This window comes from Sphaerodactylus townsendi, linkage group LG03 (genome assembly GCF_021028975.2).
Source record: "Sphaerodactylus townsendi isolate TG3544 linkage group LG03, MPM_Stown_v2.3, whole genome shotgun sequence".
In the NCBI taxonomy this organism is placed as follows: domain Eukaryota; kingdom Metazoa; phylum Chordata; class Lepidosauria; order Squamata; family Sphaerodactylidae; genus Sphaerodactylus; species Sphaerodactylus townsendi.
This window is the reverse complement of record NC_059427.1, coordinates 8,596,536-8,614,403: the sequence shown is the minus strand read 5'-3', so window position 1 is coordinate 8,614,403 and position 17,868 is coordinate 8,596,536. Positions and strand designations below refer to the sequence as shown.

The 17,868-nt window shown below is 45.2% G+C and overlaps 1 protein-coding gene across 2 annotated transcripts; it reads right to left on the bottom strand.

The window, feature by feature from the left end:
• Positions 1-4,622: 4,622 nt before the first annotated feature.
• LOC125428615 (zinc finger protein 397-like) lies at positions 4,623-14,583 on the bottom strand. 2 transcript variants are annotated; one of them, XM_048489043.1, is made up of 5 exons: positions 14,503-14,583; positions 12,458-13,216; positions 11,848-11,956; positions 9,898-10,314; positions 4,623-7,793 (listed from the first exon to the last, which is right to left on the bottom strand). In XM_048489043.1, exons 2-5 carry the CDS (start codon positions 13,178-13,180, stop codon positions 6,817-6,819), a joined length of 2,226 nt encoding a protein of 741 aa, XP_048345000.1. In that variant the 5' UTR covers positions 13,181-13,216; positions 14,503-14,583; the 3' UTR covers positions 4,623-6,816. The 2 variants fall into 2 exon arrangements, with proteins under 2 accessions (XP_048345000.1, XP_048344999.1); XM_048489042.1 differs by lacking the exon at positions 14,503-14,583 and adding an exon at positions 14,158-14,464.
• Between the last annotated feature and the right edge of the window lie 3,285 nt (positions 14,584-17,868).

Below are 17,868 nucleotides of genomic sequence, written 5' to 3'. Positions count from 1 at the left end.
GGCGTCCCAACGTTCTACCACGGCGCTGCTGGGTCAGCAGTGCATTACTACAGATGTCAAGAAGAGTTCTAGCTTAGCCTTCTCTTCTGACATGCAAGATTTCTGTTTTCAGGGGAAAGGTTTTTTTTTCATAGGTAGAAAACTAGCAGATTTTAGAGAAAGTGGAAGCCTTCCCCCTGACATGCAGGTATTCTTCCCGTGAGGGATTTTTGTATTTGAAAGCATGGACATGCTCTGCAATTGAAAACTAGCTTTTCACTGGGGGTTGCCATTTCCCTGAGAGGCTAGTTTCCAACATGTTGTTTTGATTGGAGGAATATTCAGCCATAGAAACCCTCTATCCATAGTGTAAAGGAGTATAGTCCAGGTGTCTGGATTAGCCCAGAAGTGGAAAGCCGTTTAGCCTGGTGAAAGAGGTAAACCCTCACAATGAGAGGTTCGACTCCAGATCAATCCAGACTATTTTCTGCTTGGTTGAAGAGCTTTTGCTCTTTGTTTCAACCCACCCCAGAATAACCAGGCAGCATCCTCTGCCGTCCCATGGCTCCACCCCATTCTTCCAGGCTCCATCCCTGGATTGCTATGTTTTACCCCTTCGATCATTGCTTCTTCCTCCAGCTCTTAAGGTCCTTCATCCCTCTATCAGGAGTGCAATTCTTATGCCCTCCCACACACACACCAGGGTCTTGCACCCAATGGACAGACTTCCCCAAATCCAACAGGAATTGCTTTCCCCATTGTAGAGAGGGTCTGTAAGATAATTCTTTACCAGTTGATTTTCTACCAGCCCTGCAACTGTGCAAGGCACAGACACCAAGCCAGGAGATGGGTGGGAGCATTACTAGGCATGGAAAAGCAGACCTTTTGGAAGCAGCACCAGAAACTGAACACTGGAGGGCCCAGGTCAAAATCCAGATGACATCCACTTTTCCTACACAGAAGCAAGAGGGCATTCCTGTAGAGTGGAAGTCTCCTGCCCTACAGATGGAGTACCAACACAAAATGGCTGCCACAAGGATAGGGCCTGTCACAAAATCTTGGCAGACTCCATGCCAAGCATCCATCCCAACAGAGGAAGCTGCTTCTGAAATAAAACTGACAGTTCCAGGTTGGGAAATTCCTGGAGCTCTGGGAGTGGAGTTGGGACAGCAGGATCTCAGTGGGCCCTGAAGAGCCTATTCTCCAATGCAGCCATTTTCTCCAGGGAAACTGCTCTGGAGAGCAGTTGTAATTCTGGCTGATTCCGCATGGGTCAAAAACAGCAGTGTGAAAACGGTGTGAAAACGGTGTAAAAGGGTTTAAAACGGTGTAAAAGGGTTTATACTGTTATCACACCGTTTTCACACCACTGTTTTTGGCCAATGCGGAATCAGCCTCTGGGAGATCTCCAGGCACCATTTAGAGGTTGGTAACCCCTATTCTGGACAGGTGCTTCCTCCAGGGAGGTTCTTCCAAGCATCTCTTGACTGGAGGGATTTTATTGTTACATTACCAAAAAAACCCGATACTGTTTGGCTTATTTTTTTAAAGAAAGGGGAGGGCTTGCTGTCTGTGCAGCCATGTGGATAAGCATTCAAGTCCACTGATATAAGAAAATTAATGTCCATGGCCAAGCCAAGAACGAATGCCGGTCAACCTGCTGCTTTCAGGTGGCACTTGGAGGACTCCCAGAATTACAACTGGTCTCTAGATTACAGAGATCACCCCTGGAGAAAATGGCTACTTTGGAAGGAGGACTCTATGATATTATACCTGGCTGAGCTGGCTCCCCTCTCCAAACCCTGCCTTCCTCAGGCTCCACCCCCAGACATCCATGTATTTTCCAAGTGGGGTCTGGCAAACATATCTGGCAGGTAGCGACCCGAAGCAACCTGTGATTTTTCTGTGCCATTCAATACATGAAGACATGAAGCTGCCTGGTACTGAACCATACCCTTGGTCTATCAAAGTCAGTACTGGCTACTCAGACTGACAGCAGCTCTCCAGGCTCATTCCGCACACGCAGAATAATGCACTTTCAAGCTGCTTTCAGGGCTCTTTGAAGCTGTGCGGAATGGCAAAAACAGTTGTGAAAGCAGCTTGAAAGTGCATTATTTTGCATGTGCGGAATGAGCCTCCAGAGTTCTGGGTAGAGGTCTTTCACATCACCTCCTGCCTGGTCTTTTGAATGAAGATGCCTTACAATATTGTCAAATTTGCATCATATGTGGATTTTCTTCTGAGAGCTGATCTTCATATAGACTGGTACTAAAGATCCCTTACCCAGCCTCTTGCAACATTAATGAGCAGTCTGCTCTAAGCTAATTTCCCCACATTATTGAGAGGGTGACACCTTATGCCTTGCCCCTCTCTTAATTTTTTAATTTTAATATTTACATTCTTATCCCATTTCTCTTATGTTTCCACATTTCTCGTGCTCCCATTTTTCCCCAGCAGATTCTTGCTGGACTATGATCATAATAAAGACTTCAGCCTGGCACTGTGACCAATATATCCCTGGCTTGGCTTGCTCCCTGCCACCAGATTCAAATCCAATAGAGCCATATAGACTGACAAGATTTCCAGAGTATAACCTTTCAAGGGTCAAAGCTGCCCTCATTGTATACAAAGTAGGACAAATCTTGTTCTCTGTACTTGTATCTGACAAATGGCTTATTAAATACAGATATTTTTTCTTCAAAATATGCTATATGGCCTTTGGCATCATTTGAAAACATAAAGACATGAAAGGAAAACAATGTAAACCACTTTGGGTGCCCATTTGGGAGAAAAGGTGGCTTACAAGCTCCTTTTCCTTCCTCTCCCCACAACAGACACCTTGTGAGATAGATGGGGCTGAGAGTTTTGAAGAACTGGTCACCCAGCAGGAATGTAGGAGTGCAGAAACACATCTGGTTCACCAGATAAGCCTCTGCCACTCAGGTGGAGGAGTGGGGAAATCAAACTTGGTTCTCCAGATTAGAATCCACCTGCTCTTAACCACCACACTGGCTCTCTTTTACCACCATGTTCATTAGAAATGGGGGCAGCATGTATAATACTTCATTAGAAATGGGGGCAGCGTGTATAATAAACCAAAGGAAGGGGAAATGGCAGCAAACTAAGCTCACTTTAGCTTCAGGATTTTAGAAATTGTGCTTATTAAAACCAGATTTAAGGACTGAAGTACATTGCACAGCAATAAGGCAACAGAACAGGACAGAATTAATACTATACATTGTTAATATAAATCACTGTTGCTGTTATTAATCTGGGGCCCCTTCCGCACACGCAAAATAATGCGTTTTCAAACCACTTTCACAACTGTTTGCAAGTGGATTTTGCCATTCCGCACAGCTTCAAAGAGCATTGAAAGCAGTTTGAAAGTGCATTATTCTGCATGTGCGGAATGAGCCTGGGTGTGCAAGAAATGACTTTCTTAGCTGGAGAGCCACAGAAATACAGTTTCTTTTGTGAATGAAAATATTATGAGTCACAGGTTTCTGAATGGGTTGGGCTGTTGCATCTTAGTTATTTGATTTCTTCATCACCCTTTCCTGGAGGCACACAGAGATTTACAACTGTCATTAAAGCAATATAAATCAACAATAAATAGTTAGATAATTTGTTGAAATGTACCTAACTCTAAAATAATAATTTAGATCTTAGATGTCTAATCTCTCCCTCCACCATTAGATTACTGATTTTTCACGTTCTGGTAGACTGAATAAAAACTTGATGGAGAGACAAGACAGACCTGGGATTTTTCTAACGGGTTCAATGGAGCAGACTCCAAATGAAAAATCTGCCCCTTGCCTAAACATGTAACATGGTTTGCATATCAGCCCTTCGCAGCTGATCTCCTTGTGGGGACCAGGTACGGTGATAGAAAGTGCTGTCAAGCCACAGCTGACTTATGGCAAACCTTTGGGGTTTTCAAGGCAGAAGATGTTCTGAGGTAGTTTGTCATTGGCTGCCTTTGTGTGGGCTGGGGAAGTTCTGAGAGAACTGTGACTGGCCCAAGGTCACCCATTTGGCTTCATGTAGAAGAGTGGGGAATTGAATCTGGCTCTCCAGATTAGAGTCTGCTGCTTGTAATCACTATGCCAGGCTGACTGTCCTTGTGGAGACCACATACATAACCTCGATAAACATGTGGTAGGAATTAGGAACACTAAGGCTCATTCCGCACATGCAGAATAATGCACTTTCAAACTGCTTTCAGTGCTCTTTGAAGCTGTGCGGAATAGCAAAATCCACTTGCAAACAGTTGTAAAAGTGGTTTGAAAATGCATTATTTTGCGTGTGCAGAAGGGGCCTAGGAGTCCAGAGCTCGAGCTGAACCCCAGGAGCTGCCATCAGTCATCCTACCTGTTGAGTGGAACTTCTTGGATCTTTACTAGTTCAAGGCCATTTCCGAAAAATAGGGGTGGTATTGATGAGGGCAGGAAGATATTGCCCACCTTCCCGTTCTCTAGCACCCTTCGCCACTCCTTCACACCCAGCTGTTTTTGAAAGCTTGAGTTCTGACAACAGGTGGCATGATGCAACTTGCATCCCCTTCAAATTGGGTTCCAAACTGCCCAGAGCAGGTGATGCCCCTTGGAGGGATTAGTTATCATATGAGCAAACATTGCAAACTCTTTTTTTTAAAAAAAAATCTTTATTCGAGAAGTTCATAGCCTGTCTTCCCAAAAATACTGCAGAAAAGCCACAAACTATCAATGTAAACACAGAACAAACCATTAGAAAAACAGAGATTAAAAAGTATCACTACAAGTACTGACAGAACAGGTTAACAGGCAGAAAGAAACCCAGAAGACCCATTGGCAGCCTAGTCTAGATCATGAATTTGGGCAAAATAAGTTGAATTCACTTATCAAGAGCGGCAGTTGCAAAAAACCCCAAATGACAGAGTCTGCTGGACAGGGGAGGAGGGGGGGTCTGTACCTCAATATAAAATAATAAGCAAACCCAGCATGTTCACCATAGACAAACTTTTTAAAAGTTAAATTCCAATTCAGATTTTAAAAAGTCAGACAAAAAATTCAGCAAAGTAAATGAGCAACTGATGTTATTCTGTAAAAACTAAGATTCTCTTCTATGAGTTAATGAGTTCTATCATTCAAACTCAGTGAGTTTTATATTTTCTTAGACTGACGAAAGAATGTGATAACTTTATAGGCTGAAGCATGAGATGAAAAGAGTTTTCTCAGTTACCTCAGAGAAGGCATAATTTCTGAGGAGGAATTCAAGGGCCCATGAGAGAAAAGAAAATGTGCTATGCACCATTATTGGAGCTGTCAACAACTCCGGGAAAAAAATGTCCTGTCCCCTGAAAAGAGAAGTAATGTGTGGTGAAGAGCAGGAGAAACTTTTCATGCCATGGCAAGAAATATTACCTGATACAAAAACCCCATTAAACTTCTACTAGGGGGATAGGGCTCTCCAGGCTATTGGACACACAGTATTCAGATAATGAGAAGATAGTGTAGTCTGAAAGGAAACTAATAAGACTGACACATTGAATTCTACCAATTTCTGCTCACCCTATATGGGCTGCTTTGTAAAAACAGAACTTGTGAGTGCCGCCCAATTCAAACACTGGCCTCAGAGAAAAGAGCATTCAGCTGTCACTCCTGACGGTCATTTTGATCCTTCTGCCCTCTCAGGCCTCCCTGCCAGGTAAGAACCATTTGCTAGTTGGGATGTTGTCTGGTCATACTACCTTACTGTCAGGAGTAGGGGGGATGGAGATCTAAGTGTTGTCAACCAGTATATTCATTCCTTGGATATGATAAACGTTTTAGCCAGATGGAAAGAGGTCACATGGCAAAGGTCCCTAGGCAAGGAGTTCCACAAACAACAAGCAACTGCTAAAAAGCCTTTGTTGTATAAGCGGTTTCTGAGCCCTCAACATCCTGGGCAATTGAAGCAGAGCCTCAGTGGATGGTGCAAGAACATAAGGCAAAGTTTTACACTTGCAGGAATTCTTTGATCTCTGGGTCCAGCTCTTGCCACACAGGGAGCATTTGGAGGCTGTCCCTTTGTGGATTCTTTCATAGTTAAGGAAGCCAGAGCTAATCTCAAATCTTTTTTCCCCATCACAGCATATCCTGTTTCTCCCTGTATGGTCCATTTGACACTTTGATCATGGCTAAAGCTCCTTCCACAATATCGGCTTTTATACTGGTTTTTCACAGTGTGAATTTTTGCGAGTTTTATGGTTATGAAAAGGTTTCTGGGCAAATGCAAGATTATTCTATGCTCAAAGGATTTTATACAGTTTTATTTCGGTGCGGCATCTGATATACTTAATGTCTGAAATATGAGAGAAGTTTGTGTTGCAGGCTGAGTAGTTATTGAGTTTTGTCATGATATATAAAAAAGAGTAAAAGTTCACAAAAAGGTCATCTTCTAAGTCAGCAGAAGTTTACCAACCCCAGGGGCTGGAGACGGTCAGTCTAGGGGCAGGAAGTAGCAGCGGTTGACCTTTAATGTGATTGGTTAGTTCAACTGTGACTCTGGACCAATGGGGGGCTGTTGCCTGGGCGGGGGAAAAGTATCCAGTTGGATGTATATGCAATGCTTTGAGATAGATGTATAAGCAATGTGAAGTTGAGATAGAGATAGAGTCTGAGTTAAGTTCAGAGTGTGTTCACTTTGTCCTTGCTGAAGAGTTCTGTATAGTCTTGTATAGAATAGACTTGTGTAACCTTGCAACTGCTAACTAAAGTAAAATCTTCCTAAGGAAAGAACATATTGCGTGGAGAATATTCTTTTCCAAGTGTGGTAGAAGGTTGCACTGAGTGCAAGAAGACTAAAGACCTTCTCATCTTACCAGAGTGACTCCGCTTTAAACTCTGCTGATAAGTTCGTCTTCAAATGGATTTTTAGATGCCGTTGAAGGTGGTATTTCCGACTAAACTTCCTTCCACACATTGAGCATTCAAAAGGTTTCTCACCTGTGTGGATTTTTAGATGCATTTGAAGATTGCCACGATTTCTGAATTTCTTTCCATGCTCCAAACATTCAAAAGGTTTCTCACCAGGGTTGATTCTTAGATTCTGTTGAAGATGTCCATTCTGACTGGATTTCTGTCCATATTCTGAGCATTCATAAATGCCTGTGTGGGTTCTTTGATGCTGTTGAAGATCGTGACTCTGACTGAATTTCTTTTCCCTCTGTGAACATTTAAACAATTTCTCATCTGCATGACTTTTCTGGTGATATAGAAAGTGTAATTTCTGTAAAAATCTCTTTCCACACTCAGAGCATTCAAACACTTTCTCTCCTGTGTGGATTCTTTGATGCTGTTGAAGATACAAACTCTGCCTGTACTTCTTTCCGCACTCTGAGCATTCATATGGCTTCTCTTCTGGATGCCTTCTTCGATGACGTATAAAGTTTGCTTTACGCGAGAAGCCCTTGCCACAGCAGTTATACGGTTTCTCTCCTGTGTGGATTCTATAATGAATAACAAGCTCTTTTTGGCGTAGGAAACTCTTCCCACACTCTGAGCAGTGATGTGTCTTCTTTTCTTTGTGTGTTCGCAAATGGAAATTATATTCGGTTTGATTTGATAATTGAATTTCGCACTCCAAGCATTTATATGTTTCCTCTGACATATGAATTACTTCATGGAAATCCTCCCCTTGGAAAGAAATAGAACCATTCATCTTCTCCACTGCATGGCTATCTTCCTTCCACTTTGGTTCACCTTGATTCTGGAAGTTTCCTTTCACTTCTTCTCGCTTGGTCTTTTCCAGTGTTAATCCATGCATTTCCTCATCTTCATTCTGCTGATCATTCCCTGAGGGAATCAAAGAGAGAGGCCGATTAGCCAATAGCACTCTGGTGTACAATGGGACAGGAAGCGCACTGGGGCAAGAAATCTTGTCTCGATGTGCTTCCTGTTTGTGGCCTACTGACAGAGGAGGCGCGTTGGGGAAAGATTTCTTGTCCCCACACACTTCCTCTTACCCCAGTCATGCTTCTTGCTTTCCCTAGCAGTGGGTAATCAACCAAAGATTTCATTAGCAGCCACGCAAAGAACTCTGATCTGTACTTGAAGTTCTTTTTACACTCAAAACATTTCAGTAGCTTTTACCAACTGTACACTGAAGTGTGCATCAATGGACATTGATTCATTTAACTAATCCATTCATTTTCTATGCCACCCATCTCCTTATGGCAGTGATGGCGAACCTATGGCACGGGTGCCAGAGGTGGCACTCAGAGCCCTCTCTGTGGGCACTCGCAAACAGAGACCCCCACACACACATCTAGGCTGGCCTGGGCCGTTGGGCTCAATCATTAGCATTAAACCTAAGACCTAGTTTTGGGGAAGCAGTGTAGGTAACCCTGCTAAGCGCTGTTAAACCCCACTGATTTTCATTAAGAACTAAAGTGGATCCTTTTTACCTGGGAGTAAGCTCCTCGTTGCTGGCAATGGCTTGTTTCTGAGTAAACCTCCTAGGGTCGGATTCACCCATTGGAAGAGTTGCATGGTTGCTTCAAAGCAAAGCCACCGACTGCCACCAAGCTTACGCCTCTGAGCCAATTGTTTTTTCTAAACTAAAACCTCAGTATTCAGGTTGAATTGCCGGGTTGGCACTTTGAGATAAATAAGTGGGTTTTGGGTTGCAGTTTGGGCACTCTGTCTCAAAAAGGTTCGCCATCACTGCCTTATGGGCTCAGGACAGCAAATAACATTGGTTAAACACAATAAAACAATACAATTCCACAACCGTGTCCCAGCGCCTGGCACTGAGGGATAAAAGTTAAAATGAAACCCCTTAAAAACCCAAATTCATGCTAGTGTTAATGGAGAAAAAAAGAGGGAAGGGGAAGTGGGGAAAAAGGGGAGGCCAATAGATGGATATCATTGCTGTCCTCAATCATAACCTGGCGGAACAGCTCTGTCTTACAGGCCGTGCAAAACTGTGCCAGGTCTCTCAGAGCCTGGGTCTCACTTGACAGAGTGTTGCACCATGCTAGGGCCAGAGCTGAAAAGTCTCTGGTCCTGGTTAAAAACAGCAAGAAAGCTTTTGGGCCAAGGACCACCAGCAAGTTGTTACTAGTCAAGTGTAATGCTCTTTGGAGACTGTTTTGAAAGAGAAGATCCTGCAGATATGCAAACCCCAGACCTCCGAGGGCTTTGAAAGTTAGCACCAGGACCTTGAACCTGATTCAATACTCCACCCAGAGTCAGTGCAGTTGACGGAATACTGGCTGGCTCTGCGTCCAACATGGGGTCTCTTTAATGACCTTGGCCATTGCATTTTGCACCAGCTGGAGTTCCTGAAGCAGGCTCAAGGGTCATCCTGCGCAGAACTGGTTGCAGTAATCTAGCCTGGAGGTGACCATTGTATGGACTGCTGTGGCTAAGTCGGACTGAAATAGATAGGGTGCCAGTAGTCTTGCCTGGTGCAGGTGGTAAAATGCCAGGCTGGATATATGTGTGGCCTATGCCTCCATAGACAAGAAGGCATCCAGGATCACTCCTACGTTCTTGACAGGGGGCGCAGGTGTTAATTGGGACTGACAAGGGCTGGATGCTGACCATCTCCCTCTGCCCCTACCTGGTCCAGTCACAGGACCTCTGTCTTCAATGGGTTTAATTTCAGCCAGTACTGCTTTAATTAGTTCATCACGGCTTCCATCATGACCTGGACAGAACATGTGAGACGATATCTGGCCGTCCTCCTAACAGCAGACGTAGTTGGGTATCATCAGTGTACTGCTGACACCCCAGCCTGAAACTCTGAACCAACATGGCAAGAAGATGTATATAGATGCTAATAACATTGGAGAGAGAATTGCTCCTTGTGGGATCCCACACACCAATCAATGTAAAGTCTGCAGCATCAGAGAAGCTCTTTGTACACTACTCAGCATTTTATATGGATCCTCACCTGTGTGAATTTTTCGATGTGAAGTAAGGGCTACTTTTCGACTGAAGCTCTTCCCACACTCCAAACAATTATGTGATTTCTCTCTTGAGTGAATTTGCTCCTGAGAGATAATGTTTGTGCTCTCAACGAAGGTCCTTCCAATGGCCACATTGCTATTTTCTTTTTCCCAGGAGTGGATTCTCTGGTTAATACAGAGGTCTTTGGTGCTTCTTTCTTCACTTGGCCTTTCTTCTTTGAGTGAGACACTGCAGAAGCCCCCTCCTTGGCAAGGAATGGGTCTATCTCTCAACTTCTTTACATGGCTTCTGGTCTGCTTCTGAGGTCCATATCCATCCCCTAAGTTTCCTTCAGGCTTTTCATTTTTGGCTTTTTTCAATGAAAACCCCTGGAATTCCCCAGCTGTCTCCTCATCTCCTACTGGATAAAAAAGAGAGATCCGATCAGCACTATGCTAGAAGCCATGCCACCAATAAGGGACTCTTCATCAATGGGGTATGCATTTCGTTTCTTTCATCAGAGCCCCCCCCCCCGAGAAGATGGTCTCACTTTTTCCCTGGCTAAGCCCTTCAGTAAAGCAATGTTTATATTTGTCACCTCCCCCAAACTCCTTATGTGTACTTTAAAGGGAAAAAAAGAGGCTGCCTTTCATATTTGACTTTCCATTCTCTGCTATTGATGGTTATGTTTAAACACTTATTGTGAAATCCATTCCTGTGATTTCACAGAATTCAGAGTAGAAAGGCAGGTCATGAGTAGGTACTCAATGGATTTCAGCCTCTCCAAAATGCATATTTGCTGGGGGAGGGGAGGGGAATGTTAAAGTATTTGGCAATATGCGTTAAATGTTTGTAGGAACAATGTCAGTCGCACCATTGGGTTTAATTGTAAGTTAATGCTGGGCAGCTGGTTAATAAGGGTGGTGTAGCTTCTATACTCTCTCTTCTCTATTCATAGGCATGTTTGTGTGTGTGTTTCTCTCTCCGTTATGCTGTTGCTGCACAGGCTGCCTGCTATCTTCTATTTGCAGTGTTATTGGGTTGCTATGATATGCTATCGGCTATTACATCCTTTGTATGCATGTAAGTCTGTTTTTTGCTTGCCAGTCCTTGAGCACTTATGTTTTGACTTCTTCTGTAAATATATATTTTATGTAGCCTGCATTATTTTTAAACTCTATAAAGAAGTAACTTCCTTAAGCAACTCTGCTGCGTGTATTTTTTGCTCTGCTAGAAGCTGAGTGGCTTCAGTCCTTCTATCAGGGAAGGCAGAACCTCATCAAGTAAAAACCCACGTTTAAAGGGGACCCCATGCCTTTCACAATGAATGCCAAATTTTCAGGGAAACAGGAAAGGCAAGAAGGTATTTATCTGACCATTCTAGGAAAGAGACTGGCCTCATCCAATAGTGTGCTTCTTAAGTACCAGCCCCTTTTCCTGGAATATCTAATATTTAAGGATAACCACAGCCTCTTAAAGGATTAAAAGAGTCACAGGAGTTTCCAAGTGAGACACTGCAGAAGCCCCCTCCTTGGCAAGAAGCCCCCTCCCCCAATCCCATGCCTCCATAGGCTTCCACCCCTACTTGAAAGCCAGATTGGTGTAGTGGTTAGGAGCATGTGGAATGGATTTTAACTTTTTTATATAATCGATGGACACTGCCCTGAGCCCTTCGGGGAAGGGCGGTATAGAAGTTTAATAAAATAAATAAATAAATAAATAACCCTAATCTGGAGAATGGGGTTTGATTCCCCACTCTTCCACATGATTAATTGGATGCCTACAGGGTGACCTTGGGCTAGTCAGAGTTCTCTCAGAACTTCCTCAGTCCCACCTACCTCACAAGTTATCTGTTGTGGGGTCATGAAGGAAAAAGGAGCTTGTAAGCCTCCTTGAGACTCCTTACAGGAGAGAAAGATGGGGTATAAATCCAGCCCCCTTTTCTTCTTCTTACCCATCAGGATGACCTCTCCGCCCTCCTCTTCCTTGAAGTCCATCAGGGGATGTCCCCGACTACTCTCAGATAGAGGTTGACCTGGTTCAGAGACACACCTAGCTGCTGCCTTTATAAGAATCAAGAAATAGCCATTAATATGAATTCATGATAGCCTCCTTATCTTCCAAACATATTTTTACAGAGTTCACCATCTAAAATATCGCACTGAACACCTAGGCAACAGCATCCAAAAAGTAGGCACCACCACAAAGAAAGCCCCAAGCAAAATTGGCACCCAAGAAACTATGTAGGAAGAAGGATATATGAGATCTTTGGGACTCTGATGGGCGAACTCTGCAGATTGTGCTCTAGTTCACACCTTGGACAGGGCAAGGGGGCAGGAATCCAAAGCACCCAGAACTCCAGAACCCCTCTTTCAGTAGTAAGGTGACCCCATCAAGTCTGAGCAATGAATCCCACAAACTCCGGATTAAGTTTCCAGGGCAACAGACCCTCCCATCATGCCTTGCCATTCCCGTTCTTCTCTTGGTACAGACAAAGGTCTCAGCCTTGTCTGCAGCCCAGGTTCTTCTGCAATCTGCACTCACTCTGCAAAAAGGCCTCTCACCTGTTTCTCCTGCCTCAAGAGGAACTCCTCGGCCAGGGCCACTGCCTGGGAGCAGCTCTCAGGGGAATTCTCTCTCACCCAGCTCTGCATCTCAGGGGGCAGGATGCTCAGCAGCTGCTCCAGGATCAAGATCTCCAAGATTTGCTCCTTGCTATGGTTATCCACTCTCAGCCACCCATGGCACATTTCCCAAAGTTGACTGTAAGCCTTCCGGGGCCCCTCAGCCTCTAGGTAGCAGAAATGCCTGAATTGTTGCCGCTGCTTCTCCTGCCTCAGAGCGTCCCCCTGCAAGATGGCTGCCTTCACCTTCCCATAATCCTCTTTGTCGTTGGCACTGAGATTGTTAAAGGCCTTTGCAGCTTCTCCGCTGAGGGCCGGCAGGAGTCGGATCACCCAGTCATCTCTGGGCCACCAACAGGCTTCGGCCACTTGCTCAAAGGAAGCCAGAAAGGCCTTGGCATCTTCCCAGGGTGAAGGTTTCTCTGGCAATTGTGGGATTCCACATCCAAAGTGAGGGTTTTCCACTGTGCTGAGGAACTCCTGCCACTGGGCTTCCCACTGCTCAAGGGAAACAGAACCCTCCCCTGCTTCCTGATCCATCAAATTTCTTGGACTCCTTTGCAGGAATTCCTCAATACTCCCAGCCTGGAAGACATGAGGAGATTCTTCTCTCTCCACTGATACTCCCTCCACTTTGGTTCTTGTGCCATCTTCATTCTCCATTTTTTTGCTTCAGATGGTCCCTCAGCGAGCTTCTCCCTGAAGAAAAGGAGAGACAGGGATTGAAAAGAAAGATTAGGCACATAGAAGTGGTCCGTTTCTGGCATAGTGGCCCACATGGGATTTTTCTGCCCATTTTTTTGTCTGCATACACAAAATTATATGCAAAATGGCATGTGATGGCCAGGTGCTTTCTCAGCCACCCCTCGCTCACCTTCTAGTAGCCATGACCAAGCTGGCATGGGTTGAGAATAGTCACTTTGATAATATTAACAAATAACTAAGCTGGGGAAGTTGACGGAGAAAATGTCCAGGAGGGATAGGTCAGAGTCAGTCACATTGGAATGCTGAAGCAAGTGGTAGCAGAAATATGCTAGCCACACATTTTAAGTATCTATAAGTAACAAATTAGTCATTGTGTAAGGGGGAAAAAGTTTTTCACCCATACCTTACTTCGCTGAAAGGTTAAAATAAGATAACCAGTATTAACCAGGAGCAGCAGTGGCGTAGGAGGTTAAGAGCTCGTGTATCTAATCTGGAGGAACCGGGTTTGATTCCCCGCTCTGCCGCCTGAGCTGTGGAGGCTTATCTGGGGAATTCAGATTAGCCTGTGCACAGCCACACACGCCAGCTGGGTGACCTTGGGCTAGCCACAGCTTCTCGGAGCTCTCTCAGCCCCACCTACCTCACAGGGTGTTTGTTGTGAGGGGGGAAGGGCAAGGAGATTGTAAGCCCCTTTGAGTCTCCTACAGGAGAGAAAGGGGGGATATAAATCCAAACTCTTCTTCTTCAAACTCTAATGTTTTGCTTACAATTATTTATGGAAGAAGAACAGTTCAGTGTGGGACAAACAACTGAGATTCTCAGAAGGTTTTAAGGAATTGTCTTAAGGGTCTAGGAAGATGAAGTGAACAACAACACTGTCTGATTGGCTTTCATTTGGTGCAGAGCTGAGTTGTCAATAATTGGATAAGGCTTACTGTGCACCTCCGCCTCAAGTGGCACCCCCTGAGGTGGTTAATCCGTCCCTCCAATCCCTTCACGGCAGCTGCTGGTAACACCGTCCTCGCCCTCGTTCTCAGTGGGGCGGCTACTCAAACTGAGCCTCCGGAGCGGGGTGGGGGTGGGGGTCTGTCCCTTCAAGTCTAGCCCTCCTCGCCCCCTCTCCCGTGCAGGCCTGTAAACTGTTCTGGCCCGATGAACCCGGCCTGTCTCGGAAATCCCTCAGGATCGCTCTGCTTCTTCCGCCACCCAGTCCGTCGCCCTCTCTTCAGCACAGCCTCCACCTCTCCCGCCCTTCCCTTTTATCCACTGTGATGCATTACAAGCCAATCCGCAGCGGCTCCTGTGGCGCGGCCCACCCCTTCCGGCCTCCGTACTCCAAATCCCCGTCCTGGTTTTTAAGGGCCGGTGGGGCCGGCTCGAGGGCTTCCCCCGTCCCTGGGACTGGACCTTGCTGGTCGGGAGAGTCTGGGGGCGTGGCGTGGCATCCCAGTCGGCTGAGGCTGCTGGCATCTTCTTCTCCGGGCTGGGAGCGCCCTCTGGAGAGGAGGGAGACCCACTAACCCTATCCCGGCGGGGACTTTCCCCAACGGAGTGCCGCCCCCCCCCCGCCCCCAGTCCCAGCCCCCAGTCCCAGCCCCCGCACCAGGGGCACAACGAGGCAAACTGTAGCCCTGGGCAAAACCTGAGTTGGATGCCCCCCCCCCCCCCATGGGTGGCCACTCCACCACGACCAATTTTCTTTTGCACCAGGACATTGGTGCCTGCAGGGGGTGCATTTTTAGACATATCAGCACAAAAATTTCAGCGTATCATCAGGAGACTGTCCTTATGCTACTCCCCAAGTTTGGTGAGGTTTGGTTCAAAGAGTCCAAAGTTATGGACTCCCAAAGGGGGTGCCCCATCCCCCATTGTTTCCAATGGGAGCTAATAGGAGATGGGGGCTACAGTTTTGAGGGTCCATAACTTTGGCCCCCCTGAACCAAACTGCACCAAACCTGGGGGGTATCATCAGGGCAGTCTCCTGATGAGACCCTGAAGGTTTTGAGACTTTGCCTTCAGAAATGTGCCCCACAGCCTGCAACCCCCATTGACAGCAATACAGAAAACTCAATGCAGAACAAAGATTCTTGGGCAAATTTCTGGGATGTTCCTGCAGGGGGCGCATTTTTGGATGTATTGGCACCAAAATTTCAGGGTATCATCTGGAAACTGTCCTAATGGGACCCCCCAGGTTTGGTGCAGTTTGGTTCAGGGGGTCCAAAGTTATGGACCCTCAAAGGGGTGCCCCATCCCCCATTCTTTGCTAAGGAGATGGGGGCTACCCTTTCTATTGGTCCCTGAGACCTATGTACCCATCCTATAGATAGCTTTTTTTTTCTTTACTGGGCAAAGCCTAGCTGCCTAAATAATTTCTCTGCCACTCCCCAACCCATCTTGAGGTGAAGACAGATTTTCCATGCACTTTACTCTTCCACCCTCTCTCCTAAAGGTTCCACAGCCTCTCTTTGGCTAAAGTCACTTAGTGTGAAAACAAGCCAAATTGTGTGTAACGTAAATGACAGAGGAACAAAACAGCGCGTCACACACTGAAGACGGAGAATCAATATATTCAATGAATGTATTTATGTATATTTAAATTGTCCAGTTACTGAATCCAATAATTGTACATCCAGTTTTTTCAATTCAATTTCAATTCCATATAGAAAGTACTTCCCAAATGACTCGCGCGTTTATAAGTATGTTTTCACTGTAGTCTTCCTCAGGAGAAGCAATTCCTTCAGGAAAATTATTCATTCATTTGCCATGCACAGGTCTTTCTACAAATAAATAAACAACATAGTATAATTTGTACATTAGATTCTAGCAATATCTAACACCATTTTTAACATTTATATAAAGTAACAATTTTACAAAATTGGTTTTACAAAAACAATAATTATTATAGTGGGAAATGTTAGCAGTCATAATTTTCTTATTTGTCTCTCAACAGAGCTGACACACAAACCCAAATGGCTGCATACACTCTGCAAAACCTTACTAAGTATTTCTAGTCTTTTTAAACATTCTTAACATTTATATTAAGTGGGACATGTTAGCAGTAATAATTTTCTTACTAGTCTCTCAACAGAGCTGACACACAGACCCAAATGGCTCCATACACTCTGCAATACATGGTGTTAGATATTGCTAGAATCTAATGTACAAATTATACTATGTTGTGCTTACACACTCAGACATTCCCCAGAATCTGCCAGGCTTTTCAGCAAGTTCTGTGGTGGGAAAAATTATTTTTCCCACCATAGACTTCAATGGGGATTTCTGTTATGCCCAGCTCTGTGGTAGAGGTTTCAACAGGAGGCACTGTGGTAGGGGTCTTGCTCTGGGTGGGGGCACTTATTTCCTGCAGGGCTGCTGGAGTCTCCTGAAAGGAACCAGCCAACTTTGCTAAAGTTTGCCTGTGATGGCCGAATGCTGTGGGCATCAGGTTCACCTTCAACTCATTGCCCACAGCATTTTCCTCTTCCACACATATTTTAGCAAATTTGGCTGGTTCCTTTCAGGAGACTCACACCAGCAGCTACAGGAAATGCCCCCACCCAGAGCAAGATTCCTGCCACAGTGCCTCCTGTTGAAACTTCTACCACAGAGCCATCTGGGCATAACAGAAAGCCCCATTGAAGTCTATGGTGGGAAAAGTAATTTTTCCTACCACAGAACTTGCTGAAGAGCCTGGCAGATTCTGGGGAATGTCTGAGCGTGTAAGCGCTGGCTGCACATTTTCGAAGATAGAGGCGCCAGACTTTCAAGGTGGCTCCAAGAGGCCTTGAGTAATAGCATCCAAGCTTGGTGAGCTTTGCTTCTGGAGTGGGTGGGGGGGGGGGAGTTGAGAGGGTTCTGAGAGAGTGTGGTGGCCAAGTTTGCAGATGATACCAAATTATATAGGGTGGTAAGAACCACAAAGGATTGCGAAGAGCTCCAAGCGGATCTTGATAAATTAGGTGAGTGGGCTAAGAAATGGCAAATGCAGTTCAATGTAGCTAAATGTAAAGTGATGCACATAGGGGCAAAAAATCCAAACTTCACATACACACTACAGGGGTCAGTGCTAACAGTCACAGACCAGGAAAGGGATTTGGGCGTCTTAGTTGATAGTTCCATGGGAATGTCAACTCAATGCATGGCAGCTGTGATAAAGGCAAACTCTATGCTGGGGATAATTAGGAAAGGAGTTGATAATAAAACTGCAAGGATTGTCATGCCCTTATATAAAGCAGTGGTGCGACCGCACTTGGAGTACTGTGTTCAGTTCTGGTCGCCACATCTCAAAAAGGATATCGAAGAGATAGAAAAAGTGCAGAGAAGGGCAACGAGGATGATTGAAGGATTGGAGCACCTTCCTTATGAGGAGAGGCTGCAGCGTTTGGGACTCTTTAGTTTGGAGAGGAGACGTCTGAGGGGGGATATGATTGAAGTCTATAAAATTATGCATGGGGTAGAAAATGTTGACAGAGAGAAATTTTTCTCTCTTTCTCACAATACTAGAACCAGGGGGCATTCATTGAAAATGCTGGGGGGAAGAATTAGGACTAATAAAAGGAAACACTTCTTCACGCAACGTGTGATTGGTGTTTGGAATATGCTGCCACAGGAGGTGGTGATGGCCACTAACCTGGATAGCTTTAAAA